Source organism: Danio rerio, chromosome 2 (assembly GCF_049306965.1).
Source record: "Danio rerio strain Tuebingen ecotype United States chromosome 2, GRCz12tu, whole genome shotgun sequence".
Classification (NCBI taxonomy): domain Eukaryota; kingdom Metazoa; phylum Chordata; class Actinopteri; order Cypriniformes; family Danionidae; genus Danio; species Danio rerio.
This window is the reverse complement of record NC_133177.1, coordinates 26,178,772-26,194,098: the sequence shown is the minus strand read 5'-3', so window position 1 is coordinate 26,194,098 and position 15,327 is coordinate 26,178,772. Positions and strand designations below refer to the sequence as shown.

General features: G+C 37.3%; 1 protein-coding gene across 1 annotated transcript; it reads right to left on the bottom strand.

Moving 5' to 3' along the window:
* Positions 1–4,613: 4,613 nt before the first annotated feature.
* Positions 4,614–13,965, bottom strand: amotl2b (angiomotin like 2b). The gene is made up of 10 exons (NM_001077606.2): positions 13,834–13,965; positions 12,407–13,105; positions 12,016–12,178; positions 9,837–10,038; positions 8,322–8,617; positions 8,022–8,209; positions 7,849–7,938; positions 7,050–7,219; positions 6,396–6,506; positions 4,614–5,552 (listed from the first exon to the last, which is right to left on the bottom strand). Exons 1-10 carry the CDS (start codon positions 13,872–13,874, stop codon positions 5,467–5,469), a joined length of 2,046 nt encoding a protein of 681 aa, NP_001071074.2. The 5' UTR covers positions 13,875–13,965; the 3' UTR covers positions 4,614–5,466.
* Between the last annotated feature and the right edge of the window lie 1,362 nt (positions 13,966–15,327).

Here is a 15,327-nt window from a genome sequence, read left to right as displayed (position 1 = left end):
AAATTTCTTCAGTTAAATGTCTGTTGAAGGAGCAGTATCAACAGATATTAAGCAGACAGTCTACTAATACTCAAATGGACCATCAAAATAAAGTATTACCAAAAATTTAACTAATAAGAGTTTTTTGAAGTGATTTAGTGCCTTTGGACTGAATGGACATTCTCAAAACATTCTTATCTTAAAACCTTTACAAAAGCTTTTTTATTAACTGGATGATTTATTATGTGTTCACTCACAATGGCACGTTTTTTTGCTTTGTTTGAGATGTGTGTAAACAACTGATTTACAGTAAGATCATGCCCAAAAAACTTCCTCCTAAGTATTGCAAGACTGAAATTCCTCTCATTACTGTGCAAAAGATCAGTTAGCTACAGTTAAAGACTTGTACAGTTGCATCTATGTATATTCAGGAACAAAGAGTAATGTCGTCAGCACCATGTGACTACACCAAGGTAGTGTCAGTAGTATTGAGTAAAACAGAAGGCCAGATAGGTTAGTCAGTTTTGGGTAAGTCAGCTAAGCAGGTTATCCATTGTTATCTATAAAAGGCAGAATGTGAGTGCAGAACGTGGATAAAGGTGAGCCTGAGGGAAATAGTTTTGTGTGGTGAAATATGAGCGCTGGAATGTTCCTCACAGGCATTCATGTGTAGTTACTCATCTTTCTCAGAATGTATGTGCAAAAAAAAAACCCCAGAAATAATTCAACATGGAATGTGTTAAACTGGAGGGGAAACCAGAAGATGAAACTTGCTATAACCGACAAAAATTTCTCAAGGGTTTCACAAAGGCCATGTTTACACAGCAGCAGAATACGGTTGTCAGTCCTTGAGGGATAGTTCACCAAAAATGAAATGTTCCTCCCTGTTAACTCACATTTAAGTTGTTCAAATCCTTTTAGAAAGATTAGATAATTTCTAATCTAAAAGCCTTAACATTTTGTTCTTCTGTTGAAAACAAATCAAGATACTTTGAAGAATGTTGGGGGGGGGGGGGGGGGGGGGCAGCCATTGACATCACTAGGATGAAAAAAAAATACTATGGAATTCAATGACTGTTTTTTTTTCCAGCATTCTTCAGTATAGCTTTTGTGTTCAACAGAAGAAAGAAATTCAAACAGGTTTAGAACAAGTAGAGGAGTAAACAATGACACTATGTTCATTTTGGTGAACGTTCCCTTTGTGAAATTTAATCTTACTGCTACCAATACAATGTAAAAATGCTGAATTCCACACTGATTTTTGTTGGGACAACATGAAGGAAACAAGTTATCATATTAGTTTTTACAAATTTAAGTGGAATGAACAAGGTAAAGTTTCACAAACTAATTTCGAGAGGAGCATGTGATATGATTGATCATGGTTGGTCTCCCATTCTTAGTCATAAGTAATCCAATCGGATTAATCTAAACTTACTATAAACAGCCCGTCTATTACTCCCTTATCTTCATTTTTTGAAGAATCTCCCCCATCCACCCCTTCTCGCCCTTTTCCTCCTTTACCAGGGGGAGCTCTCAAGAACTACCTTGTACCACCTTACATGCTCATCAGTTATATCTTTGAGCTCGGGGTTCGCTCCCAGGACAATATGCCGAACCTGCTAATAGCATTAAGCAATATCTAAATGCGAACTCTTGAAAACATCATTGGGCTAATAGATGGACTTTTACATAATGATCATTTAAAATAGGTAAACCATAGTGTTTGAAGTAAAATGTTTTTATACAAGAGGTAATCTGTCAAAAAAGCAATGTTGTTATGCTTTTAATGGTCATTTCTTTTATAAAAGAGTCCTGCATTGGACTCTGGATTAAAATGTGTGGATTAAAATGAGTACATTTTTCTAGTTTGGTGATTTTGGGAACAATCACAATCTATGAACCAGGCTGACACAGATAATTTATAAATTGTATATTGATCAAAATACATGCAGTTTTCACAACAACATTTAATATTGTCCGCGTTAGACCTAAACAGATGATTAAATGAAACACTAAATACGCAAACCAAGGTGTCAGCTAACTGTGTTAAAAGCAGGGTGGGAAGAGTACTGAAAAATCATACTCAAAAGTACCATTACTTGCCCAACAATGAAGTGCAAGTATAGTTAAGGTATCTTTAGTAAATATTACTCAAAGTATGAGTAAAAAGTAGCCCTTTCAAAAGTATTGAGTTGTGAGTAATAAGCAGATGTGTGTACGCATAGATTGTGCGTGTGTGTGCATTTAGTTATTACCCAGCAGGCACAAAACGTCTTATAAGGTTAGATTTAGGTTGTGATGTCAGGTGACCAAAATTAAATATCTAGCCAGCGTCTAAGGACAATTTTATTTTGATGTCCAGTAACGACTTTAAATAACGTCGATATTTGGTTGATTTTAGGTTGGACATTGACGCCGTTGGCCTGACATTGGTTTCTGATTTTAACTCTATTTTCATTTCCAAAAAAAATGCAATGTCCCCACGACGTCATGTTGACATCTTCTGCCTGTTGGGTGATTTGTCACATGTTTCCATTTTGGTCATCATATAGTGAACATCCTTCTCATCAGTGACATGCATCTAAACAGTCTCTGGGTCAATGCATGTTGATAAATGTGTTTCTGAGTAACATTGGCGTTAGCGGTGACAGCTAGTTTATTGTGTATTTAATGTTAGCATTAATGTCGCTTTTACTAGTTAAGTTAGTGTCTGACTGAAATGATCAGCACTGTTCACCGCTGAAGCTCTAATGAATGACGAATTTAGTTTGTAGAATTTGTTGAAATGATTACTAACTGTTATCAATTTATTTCCAGAAAGGAGCCATTTCAATGACCAGGCAGCTGGTACGTTACATTCCTCACATGCCCCGGTAGAGGCCTTGGCACACACAACAGACACTTGCTTCCAAACAGTTTGCTGCAATTATAAATCGGCCATATCTTGAAGTAGTTCATTATGATGCGATTAACCTTCTATGTGTGATTTGATTGGACGAGAATCACAGGACTGATTCTAATCCCCATAGACAGGAAAATATAAAGTAGTGACTGCAGGATGAGATAAAGTAGTGGACTAAAAGTGCCGATACTGCACTAAAAATGTGCTCAAGAAAAAGTAAAAGTACACATTTTTAAAACTACTTAGTAAATTACAACTCCTAAGAAAAACTACTCAATTACAGTCATTTGAGTATTTGTAATTAGTTACTTTACACCACTGATTAAAAGTTACCATTGTTTAAAAAAAACTATAGTATTAAATCAATCCCCATTAAAAGTCATCTCATTACTTCACAAATATTGAGAAATCTCAAAGTATTTTACAGTTAGAGGCTGCACTTTGTTGTGACATGTTTCCATGTCCAGTTTGTCAACAATAGAGAACATCCCCATTTGACTCAAGCACAAACTACATGAGAACACACTTCTGAAAGTCACACAAGTAAATGTGATTTAAGCTGTATTAACCAGCCTGATCTAATGAGGAAACTCAATTATTTTACTTTTTGTCAGTTTAATGGCTAATTTATACAAGTCCAACCCCACAATCTAAACCCAACCATCATTGAGGATGAGCAAATCATACTAAATTGTACAAATTAGATTTTATGATTTCATCCAAATTACCCACTGAATCAAAACATTTGCGTTGAGATAGTGTTGTTTAATCTGTTATTTTAGTTAATATCTAGTACACAAGGTGAAGTTTATTAATTAACTAATTTCGAGAGGATGACGTGCTTATGATTGCTTGCAGCTGTCCCGCATTATTCAATTTATTATTCACCAATCAGATGATACCTAGGCCAATATAAGTGCCCTAGGTTTCATACTGCAGACATCTTTGTTTTTAGGAATCCCCTCTTCCACCCCTACTCCTTTTCTAGATGGGTGGCAATGTGGCCCAGTGGTTAGCACTGTTGCCTCATAGCAAGAACATCTTTGGTTCTGGTCATTAACAAAACCAACAGACGTTTCTGTGTGGAGTTTGTGCGTTTTCCCTGTGCTCAAGTGGGTTCCCCCCGGGTCCTTGGTTTCCTCCCACCACCAAAAAACATGCAACTTAAGTTAATTGACTAATTCAAATCAGCACCATAGACATCCACTTAGCAATCCACTTAGCACGTAGCTATCTCTTAAGAGCAATCACCATACCTGTCAACATTGGGATGTAAAAATAAGGGATATGTCCACCATAATAAGGGATTCCCCTGACCCTGATCAAATACGTCTTTTTTTGTGCTTCAGTGTTAAAACGGCCCTCCTATGAATTGTCAGTAACTAAAATGGCCCCCCGCTAATTTGAGTTTGAAACCCCTGATGCAGATCATAGGTCTCAATCTCGATTCCTGGAGGGCCACAGGTCTGCACAGTTTTGGTCCATCCCTAATTAAGGTGTTTAAGACTACTAAAGACTAATAAGCAGGTGTGAGTTGGAGGTGGTTAAAGCTAATCTATGCAGAGCTGCGGCCCTCCAGGAATTGAGTTTGGGACCTATGATATAGACATTATAATAGTGTTCCACAATATCAAATATGTGCTAAACGTGTATATATGTTTATGTATTCAATATTTTATCGTGCAGTGCTGTGCGAATGGCAAATTTGCAGACAAATCAACAGTCCCACATGTGTATATATTAATAGCTTTATTGTAAAGGTAGCCAATGAAATGCTTCAGAACATTCACATCTTTCTTGGATTAAATAAAAGAGGTCAACCCTTGGCTGTGTGTTTTGAACACACAACTGTACTGAAATGCTCTTTGGCATCAGTTCCTCAGCTTTACATTCCAATGCGACTTAAAATATTCATACAAAAAATATATATATATATTACTATTTACTTTGAAATGACACCTTGACCAGCAAATGCGCCATTAAGAGCGTACACATAACAAAACATTATACAGAAGCATAATACAGTTGTTTTTCTTTTTGACAGAGTTCTGTTAGACTCTCGAGTCTACGTCGTATTATTGTCCCGCACAACGTGACAATGTTAAGCATGCCTGATCATAGAAATGAAATGCGCTGTAAAAGAATAACTTCGCTGAAGGGCGTAGCAGCCATAAATAGAAAAACATGAGAAAAATGTAACCATTTATGACAATCAATAAAGGTGGGGTGGAAAAGATACATGTGAGCGCCTCGGCCTGTAAGTCAATGGCACTGGAATGCAGTGAAGCTACCACAGGTCCTTTCAGAGGAGAGACAATGCAACAATGAGGACATTTTTGTTCCCGCCTTCCAGTGCGGGACTGCTGTAAATGCCAAATATTGCAGGATTCTCACCTGCAGCTAAAGTCTCAGTCATTCGGTTTGTTAAAACATAGATGTAGTTTTAAGAGAGAAGCTCAGCTCCTCTCTCACATGAGACTTTTGAGCAGCTCCGTTATTGAGCTGGACTCTTTCTTCACAACAGCATCTTGATGTGGTGCATTTAATCTCCCTCATTGAGTCACTCGATGGTTATCTTGCAGTGTTCAGATGAAAATCTCCACTGCTTCTGCTGACACATCATCCACGCCCTTGAAAAGGTCCACAGCAGATGGTGCTTTCTGGATGTTCTCTAAGGAACATAATGACACAAATAAACCAGTGCAACTTTCAGATTTCAGAAAATGTTCTCTCGTAACATAGCTTGATAAAATTGTAGGTCACCCAAAAAAATAAATTCTCAAACAATTACTCATTACGCAATAGCCTCATGTGGTTTCAAAATTCTGAGACCTTTGTTCATCTTCAGAAGACAAATTAAGATATTTTAGAAGGAATCCGAGAGCTCTCTCATCCTGCATAGACAGCAACAGTCTTGAGATGTTCAAATTCAAGAAAAGAAATCAAAAGCATTTTCAAAACATTTTATGTGCCTTCAGTGGTTTAACTGTAATCATAGAAAGCTCCTAGAACACTTTTGTGCACCAAAAACCGGTAAAAACACCAAGACCTATGTCTTCCGCATCTGAACAGCATGTTTACTATGAGCTCTTTAACACTTTTGTGTTGCAATGCTGATTTTAAGTAGTAGACACAATCTACATTGTAAAAGCGCTATATAAATAAACATAAATTGAATAGTAAACACACACTATGACAAGGAAGAGAAGATATAGGCGAACAAAATCATCATTTTTTTGCTGCACAAAAGTGTTCTTGGAGCTTTGTATGATTACAGTTGAACCACTGAAGTCCCACAGAATGTTTTGAGAAAGTTTTTGGTTCCTTTTTTGCACTTTGAACGTCTTTAGATTTGTCTGTTTGTCTGTGGAGGATAAGAGAGCTCCAGGATTTCATCTAAAATATCTTCATTTGTGTTCTAAAGATGAATAAGGGTGAGTCATTAACAAAAGCCCTTTTATTTTTGGGTGAAGAAATATTTTATCACTTGCAAAAAAAGGAAAAGTCTACTCACTGGGCTTGGCTTCTGTGTGTGGGGTTTGATCTGTTGTGTGTGCCAAGGCCTCTACCGGGGCATGTGAGGAATGTAACGTACCAGCTGCCTGGTCATTGAAATGGCTCCTTTCTGGAAATAAATTGATAACAGTTAGTAACCATTTCAACAAATTCTACAAGCTAAATTCGTCATTCATTAGAGCTTCAGCGGTGAACAGTGCTGATCATTTCAGTCAGACACTAACTTAACTAGTAAAAGCGACATTAATGCTAACATTAAATACACAATAAACTAGCTGTCAGCGCTAACGCCAATGTTACTCAGAAACACATTTATCAAGTAAAAGCTTACTAGCTATCAACAGAATTAGAAACAATGTTAGTCAAACATTAATGTTAGCAGGCAATTAGCTATTGCGCTAACATAGTACATCTTAGTAACTTCTTAAATAGCCTAATAGTACTAGCAGGCATACATACACTAATGCTAAAGTTAGTCAGGCGCTAATTCAACAAGTAAATGCTAACAAGCTAAGAAAATTGTTAGTCAGACCCTAACTTGGCTAGTAAAAGTTTGGCTAGAAAACGCTAGAAGTGAATGCTGATGCAGACACTTACTTGGCTAGTAAACACACACAAACACTAATGCTAATGCTGGCATTCAGACACTGACCTTTGCCCTGGGCAGTGTGTGCAGGTGTTGAATGAGAGCTGATGATGGAGGAGTCAGCAGTAGCTGGCTGGAGGGCACCCAACTGTCCCTTCTGCTCATGCTGAAGCTTCTGCTTCAGGATGCTGATCACTGTGTCCTTCTCTAGGATTTGGGCATACAGGGAACGTATCCTAAAAATAAATGAACCACGAGTATGATGAAAGATCTTAAAATTTAAAATGCTTCAATAAACACATTAAAAAGTAATTTTCCAGCTAACAATTTTACATTCTAAAAACATTGCTTTAGCGTTTCCAATAAGTTATACATTAATTCTTGAATGTTTTTAGAATGTTCCTCAAAACATTTTTAAAACGTTTCAGTCTCATGTTATATTAATCTTCTCAGAACGCTTTCAAAACTTTATTAGGACATTTCATCTGCATTATATAAATGTTCTAGAAATGAGTCAGAAACATTACCAGCAAGGTCTACAACCGCTATTGTGTGAGGTACCTAGAAAGTTCAAAACTTAATACTATTAAACGTATTAACTTTATTTTTTAATTATAATAATGTTATTCAAAAGGCTTTTATAACCTTTCAGTCTCGTGTTATATTAATGTTCTCAGAAGATTGTTTAAAACATTATTAGAACATTCCATTCACATTATATTAATGTTCTAGTAATGTTTTTCCATCAACGTTACACAAATGTTGCTAAACCATTATTTTAATAACGTGCAAACATTTACAGAAACGAATGAATGTTCTGAGAATGTTCTCTGTTAGCTGGATTTACTGAGGGCAGTTCGCTGACCTGTTTTCTACCTCCTGGTTCCTGTATTCAGTTGATGGGAGCTCCTCAATGAAGGAATGGCAGGGTGAATGGTTAATGATGGTTGTGTCTCTATGAAGTTTAAGAAGGAAAATCAATTAGAAAGTGGTTAAAAAAAAAACTCTAAATAATGTGACCGTGGTCTGATAGTTTACCTCTGAGCTGCAGCAGTGGCAGCAGCATCCATAGCAAACTCCCTCATGGTCTTCTCCTCCAGGTATTTCTGCTCCCAGCGTATCTTATCGGCCTCAAGGGACAAAATGCGCTCCTCTTTCTCCCGCAGATTCTCCTGCAGTGTGTACACACTCACGTGGGACGTTCCTCCGACTGGCTGAGGCTGCCGCTTTTGGACAAAGAAGATCAAAGCGTGAGCTTGTTTTGATGTAAGTCTTGAGCTATTCTTAACTTTGCCGGCAGGAAGAGTTCAAAAACAAAGCAGTGTTTTGTCTCAGTACCTGCTGATTTCGGAGGCTCCGCAGTTCCTGCTCTAGCCGTGTCCTCAGGCGCATTTCCAGCCCTTCTCTTTTCTCGCAGGTGGCTTGGAGCTGAGTCAGAGCCCCCTGCAGACGCTCAACCTTCTCCACATACGCTCTCTTCCTCTGCAGCTCCGTCCACAGCTGCTGACTGCGGGTCTGTGTGGATCTCAGTGTGCTCTCCAGGGCCTCGCTCCTGCGCTGATGCTTCTCCGCTTCGTTTCGCAGATGCTGGACCTCCTGTTCCAGACACGCACACCGCAGCTTCTGCTCTTCATCTGTCACACAATAAGACAAACAAGAGATTTGAGAATTCAATTAAAAAATGAGCGGAACAGACTTTTAGAGAGCTAAAGGAATGCACTTTGTGGTTTACATAAGGATGTTTGTATTTGGGGGAATTTCAATGTTATCTCTTCGTGATTTGTACAGTACTGATTAATAATAAAAGCTTTTGGTTAGTTAGAAATATTGTAATATATTTTAATTAATAACTTCTAAAACTGCGACTTAAAACATATAAAAATCCTGAAAATAAATAAATAAATTTGTTTTAAAATAAACTTTAGTATATTGACAAATAATAAAGCAATTGTGCAGTTATAATATACTTTTTTTAATAATAAACATTTAATGAAAACTAGAAAGTTCATAATTTTTCCTAAAAAAATGTATAAAAGTAATACAATTACAAAAGTATATTACAAAATGACTGACTTATAACAAAACTGGAAATATAAAAATCTAATATAAAAAGCTACTTAATAAATAAATAATAAACAATATAGGATATAGCTTTTTATATAATTTTATATTAAATTATATGATATTATATTATATTATATCAAATTATACAAATTTAAATGCAACACTTAAATAACTTGAATGCAATCTCTGCTGCATTTCCATCAGATAAAAGAGTTTTCCTAATGCGCAAGTGTTTTCAGTGCGTAAGAAAGTGTGTCCAGTCATAACAGACTTAGTAATTTTGGTGAGGACGTGAGAAAGAGTCTGAAGGAATGTTTCTGCAGTCCCTCTCCAACACCACTCCCCATTGACTTCCTGCTCATAATAGGAGGAATTCAATCACAAAAAAAGTCCGGAGCGCCTCATTTACGCAAGCGCTTGAGGAATGCAGAGGCAGCGACCCACTCTCCCTTTGACCCACATCTCAGAGCTTCAGAGTATTTCCTAAAACCTTGTCTCTTCCCAAAATCAGCAAACAGGAAGTGCATAGCAGCTAGGGGTTTTATTAATTGTCAATGGGCAGCAGACGAGGGTGCTGACAGTGTTTGGCAGAAGTCAACTGACCCCAGGCATGAAGCAGAGGTCAAATCTGACATTTAATCCTCTTTTCAGATCGTTACATGACTGGAATTCCTGAACTGGAATGCTCTAATTGGAAACACGCTCCCTTGTTAAGCAAAATGACTCGACAGATCCCACATTTAGAGAGCGACTCTGGATTAAAAAGCACACAGAGGTGGTCAAACTCACTCTGCAGATGGAGTTTCTCTATAGCGTGCTGGTTCTGGTCAGCAGCTTCAGCTTGTTTGGCCGCTTGAACGCTTGAATGCTGTAGCCGCTTGATCTCCGCCATCAGCTTATTTCTTAGCGCTTGCTCCAGAGCTTCTCTTTTAGCACAGCCCTTCATCAAAGTATCATAGGCCTCGGAGATCCTTTGGATTTCTTGTTCCAGCTGTGGAAAAATAAAAAAATGGCATGTCAAGGTGTATCGACCTGACAATTATGATCTCAGAAATACTCAAATGTGGTTTTGGGTTGTGGTTAAAAACAGAGAAGGTGTTTAGGAGTGCCAGATGGAAAGACCAGGATGGCGTTAAGCATGACTCCATCATCCCAGGCATGTTTACACAAGGCAGTGGCCTGATGGGTAAACGCTCAAACCTGTGCAATTATCATTCTTTCAGTATGAAGCAGCTTAACTGCACTGATGTAATCTACTGGAAACACTTCACTGCCTTCTGGAGTTTGGCCAAAGCAAATGAAAAGCTATGAAACAGTCTTTTAATTGGATTCCTATGTCCCTGGTCATTTAATAGTTGTCATCACTCACTTATACTGCATACAGTTAGAAAGTGTACAGTTCTGAATCTGGATGCGGATTGGTCAGTTGCTGTGTTTTATTTAGGATAACTACAAACAATACAGTATTTGGCATAATTGAGTACACCCTATTTTGAAAATGAAAAATGTGTATCCATTTCTCAGTGGATATAGGTGATACATATTGGTGCATTTGAACAAAACAGATTTATTGAACAGATATATTAATTAAAATAATATTTTAGTCACCAAACATATTTAGAAATGAAAAGATAATACAATTTAATTCATGCAAAATATTGCAAAAAAAAAACATTTCAATAAAATTATATATAATTTTTTTCTCTTGATTTTTGCACCAAATGAAAGCTGTTTATAATTTATTAAATAAAGTATTAGTGATGCACTTATTCCTGTCAAATAATAAGATAAAAAAAGATAAAATAAGAAAGTTTTCTCAAGCAGGATCATGTTCATTTACGTAAAATATTATTGTTATTATTATATTTTGTTTAGGTATAGTACGGTATGTTCATTGAGTTATGCTGATGCTCTGTAAGGGCTGAGATAACAGGTCTGGATTCATCCATAACACATATTATACTGAGAGATAAGACGATGTATGAGCGTGTGGCAAAAAGACAATTTTGGATAAGTCATTAAGCCTAAGAACATTGTATAGCTGTTTACTGTCCCTCTCAGGAACATTTTTTCTGGTGAACAGATGGTTTTAACCAATTTTACTCTATAATTACCCTATAAATGCTAACATTTTGGATTTAATATTTGTATTGTGTGGTAACCATTTTATATTTCCAATAAAGTAAACTCTAAGTCATACCGTGTCAAAAAATGCACTTCAGCCATGTCTTTATTTACAATATATCCATTACACTACTCTATGGCTGTCTCAAAAAATAACTCAATTGTTTAAAAAACAATTATTATTACTGACTTTATGTATGTAAGTAAAGTATGTGATGCAAAAACTTTAAACAAACATCTACACATTGTCATCTGATTAACCCAGAGATGCCCAAAGTAGGGCCCGTGGGCCAAAGTTGGCCCACTTTAACCCTTGATTTGCCCCACTATCCCATGTGAGAGGGGAGAGAGAATGATGAGGGCAAAGGCCTTTAGCACAGAGATCGTCATTTCTAATTTAACATAACATTCTTTTGTTTGTTGTTTTTATTGCTGCGCTACAAAAAAAGCAAACTGAAATTAAATATTTCAATTAAATATTGAAAATGAATCAATTTTTTAAAAATGTAAATACCATCACTCGATGGAGAGAGAACTATGCAAAAGACATCAGCGAGCAAATCAAGGCAAAAACTAGTGTAATTCTGTTATAAATGAGATTGTTTTTGTTTTTACTGTAGTAAGTTTATTATAAAATGTAAAATAAACTGTATTAGTGAGCATAAAGAAATGTTTTCAGTAATATTTAAATATATTATTAAATCAACTATGGCAACTTTATTTACCTTCGGCCCACCAGCCTTAATCAAGTTTGGTTTTTGGCTCTTCGTAAAAAAAAATGTGGGCATACCTGGACTAAACTCTCAATGTATTATGACTTTTGTTTACAGCTGAGTCAGTGTACCTTCTGAATTTTGAGGGCCTTCTCCGTTTGTCCCTCTAGCTCCTGTCTGAGTCTCTTGTTCTCGTTCATAAGCATTTCCAGTTGACTGCGACTGCAGGCGTTGACCTCCCTGCCAGCAGGGGGAGACGTGGAGAGTCTGTGACAAACCTCTGGAGTTGGAAGTCTGAAGTGATAAAAAAAAAAAAATCAGGTTAGATGAAATAACAAAAAAGTGGTGTTTAGTTTGTCTAAGTGTTCTTGTATAGACGTATGACAAACTACATCAGCATGTCTCGTACGGCATACTCAGCCATAACATCGACTGTTAGTCACGATGACACATCCGACAAAGTTCGTCAGAGCTGCAGTATATGCATAAACTGTGTTACCAAACCCAATGAGTGAACTGTACCTGTTGTGCTGGGAATGAAATGGTGGTGGCGCTTTGTAGCCATTTTCGTACTCCACTGAAAAGGGGTATTCGGTATAAGGAGCCAGTTTGTTGTACTCTAATCCTTGCTGGTTATATTGTAAGTGCTGGTTTGCATGGTATCCATTGATTTGAGGATAGCTGGCAGAACATGGCATTTTACCACTCTCCATTGAAAAATGCAGAAGCCGGTCACTGATTGACCGTACATGGCCTTGCTTCATGTCCCAGCTGTCTTGCTCCTCACAAGGCTTCTGGATAGCCACACTGTCCTGTAGTGAGCAGACCCGGTGTGGGAGGCACCACTGGGAGGCCAAATATTGAGAATGGGCCTTGGCTTGTTCATACGTGGGCAGCTCCTCTTGGTGGTGTGGATATGTGGTGTAGTTTTCCGAGTGCTGGTAGTCCACCTGGTGCTCCTGACCCTGCGGTTCTTGGCGGGTTGATAGCTGAGGAGAGTGGGGCTCGTCCTGGCTGAGGCTCTCAGATGAAGACTGTGAGGAAGATGCTGCTCCTCCTCCTCGCCGCAGGGCCTGCTGCTGGATGGCCAGGAGTGTGTGGGCATCTGTGGGGTTTCCATAACGAAGCTGCTCTTGTATCAGTCTGTGCAGGACAGTGCCGGATGCTTCTTCACCTCTCATTTTATTTGATGAAGTTGAGTATTTATGATCTGAGCTGAACCTGTTGAGTGAAAAGAATGTAAACAAAAAATCTTATTATTCCACTTAATATTTTTGATTACACAAGTAGATCCATTTTGCATAGTACAGATAATAATAACAATAACACGTTTAATTATAAATAATTATATTATTTATTAATCATACTACAACAGTAACATCAATAAGAAGAATACTAAATGTTTGCGTTATATATAATTTAATTACTGCCAAACATACTAATAATACATCATTTATTCATTATTTTTCCTTCGGCTTATTCCCTTATTTAATAATACATAACCGATATTAATAATAATATGCATTGTACACACAGAGACACATTAATTACACAAACGTATAATAGATTCAACATAACTATAGCATTTGAAATAAATTAATATGTAATAGCATATCCAAAATAAGGACAAAACAGCGCAAACGTATTTACCATTAACATTACAATTATATTCATGTCATAGTTTTCATCTCAACAGAAAGTCGCGCGCTTACAGAAGCACGAGTGTGAAATGTCCATTACTGTAACTTACGCCGTCAGCTAATTAAACGCCTCAAACACGTCAAAATTTCGTCTAACTTTAACTAAACAACAACAATTTGTTTTAAGAACGATTCGGATGAATCGGTGTTTCATTTGAAGCATTATATATTGAAGTTTACTGTCGAATGAGGAACTGAGTTCGCTGCGTTTGACGATTAAACGAAATGTCTATAAAACGATTATCTTACCAACCAACACTTTCATTCCACGCGGATTCTGTTAATGGCATGTGTAATAATCCAAGTAATCCAACTAAAGTCTACTTCTGTGAGTGTTTTATCTCCTCGTTGTGTTGTTGCTCCGCGCTCTGCTTTGGTTATGAGCTGTAGGCGCGCGCTCGGCTCTCATAAATAACTGAGCGCGCCTGGAATGCTCGGAATGTGTGAGCTCAGGGATCAAAAGTGAAAAGAGAGAAAAAAGAGGCATTTAACACAGCAGCTGCAGTTCCCTGTCAGCCCACCAGGGTTTTCATAGCAGCCATGAGCTCTCGGGTTGTCACTACATTCAGTGCTGTAATTTAAGAAAGCAGTCCATGGCAACATAAAGCCCTGTATTATTATTACTACAGGGAGTGATGATGTCACCTTAATAGAGAAAAGATGTCAAAAGGTCTGAGCCAATCGAAAAGGTATGCAGACGTGTTGACACAAGATATGAATGCAAATAACATGAGCTAGCTAGATCAACCTTTGTGTATTTAAGAGCATATGGTGTTTACAGGTTTTACCTTTCCTTTCTCTTTGAACGTTACAGACTCAATTTATTTTATTTTTATCTGTAACATCCTTCTGTATTGATTCAGTGGTTTCATAATTACTGTGAGCATCTGAAAAGCTTCAAGTTCTTGTTTTTGTGCTCGACAGCTCTGCTCTTTATCGGTTCCTTCAGTTTTGTTGGCCATATGCAAGCATTGCATAACTTTCTTCCTGGTTACTAGTTTTTCAGTAAATTTTGTTCAGCAAAGAAAAAATACAATGTAGCACACTTGATAAAGATACTATAGTAGCTTTAGTAAATACTATAGTGTTTTTAAACCATACTATTATAAAGAATGTCAGTTTATCTGCTGTGGTCATTTTATAGTTGCTGTGTTAATTAGGCATGGGCTGTTATAAGATTCTGATGGTATAATAATAACCTTGGATAAAATATCATGGTGGGGCGACACGGTGGCTCAGTGGTTAGCACTGTCACCTCACAACAAGCAGGACACTGGTTTGAGTCCTGGCTGAAGTTGGCATTTCTGTGTGGAGTTGCATTTTCGCCCTGTGTTTGCATGAGTTTGCTCCGGGTGCTCCGGTTTCCCCATAAACAAAATTGGTTGTAGTTTATGTGTGTAAAAGTGAGAGTATATGGATGTTTCCCAATATTGGGTTTCAGCTAGAGGGCTATCCACTGCTTAAAACATATGCGGGATAAGTTGGTGGTTCATTCCAATGTGGCTGCCCACTGATGAATAAAGGGACTTAGTCGAAAGAAAACGATTGAATGAAAAATATCATGGCGTCATGGTATTGATAATCTAAAATATATCCTTTTTAATGTCTGGGTGAAAAAACAACACCCTTTTTCCGCTTTGAACTCAATATATTTTATTTTAAGAAACATTTTAAATATTTTGGAGCAGTAAACATGTCAGGCTAAAAAATTTAAATAAATTGTTGACTTCTGCTGTCTTCATT

What these genes read in the sequence shown, in the direction of transcription:
- amotl2b (NM_001077606.2), bottom strand. Translation starts at nt 13,874, where the DNA reads ATGCCATTAACAGAATCCGCGTGGAATGAAAGTGTTGGTTG. An exon ending in AGGCCCTCAAAATTCAGAAG is followed by an intron (nt 10,039 to 12,015) that starts GTACACTGACTC and finishes ATTTTTCCACAG; the next exon opens with CTGGAACAAGAAATCCAAAG. An exon ending in ACACACTGCCCAGGGCAAAG is followed by an intron (nt 6,507 to 7,049) that starts GTCAGTGTCTGA and finishes ATTTATTTCCAG; the next exon opens with AAAGGAGCCATTTCAATGAC.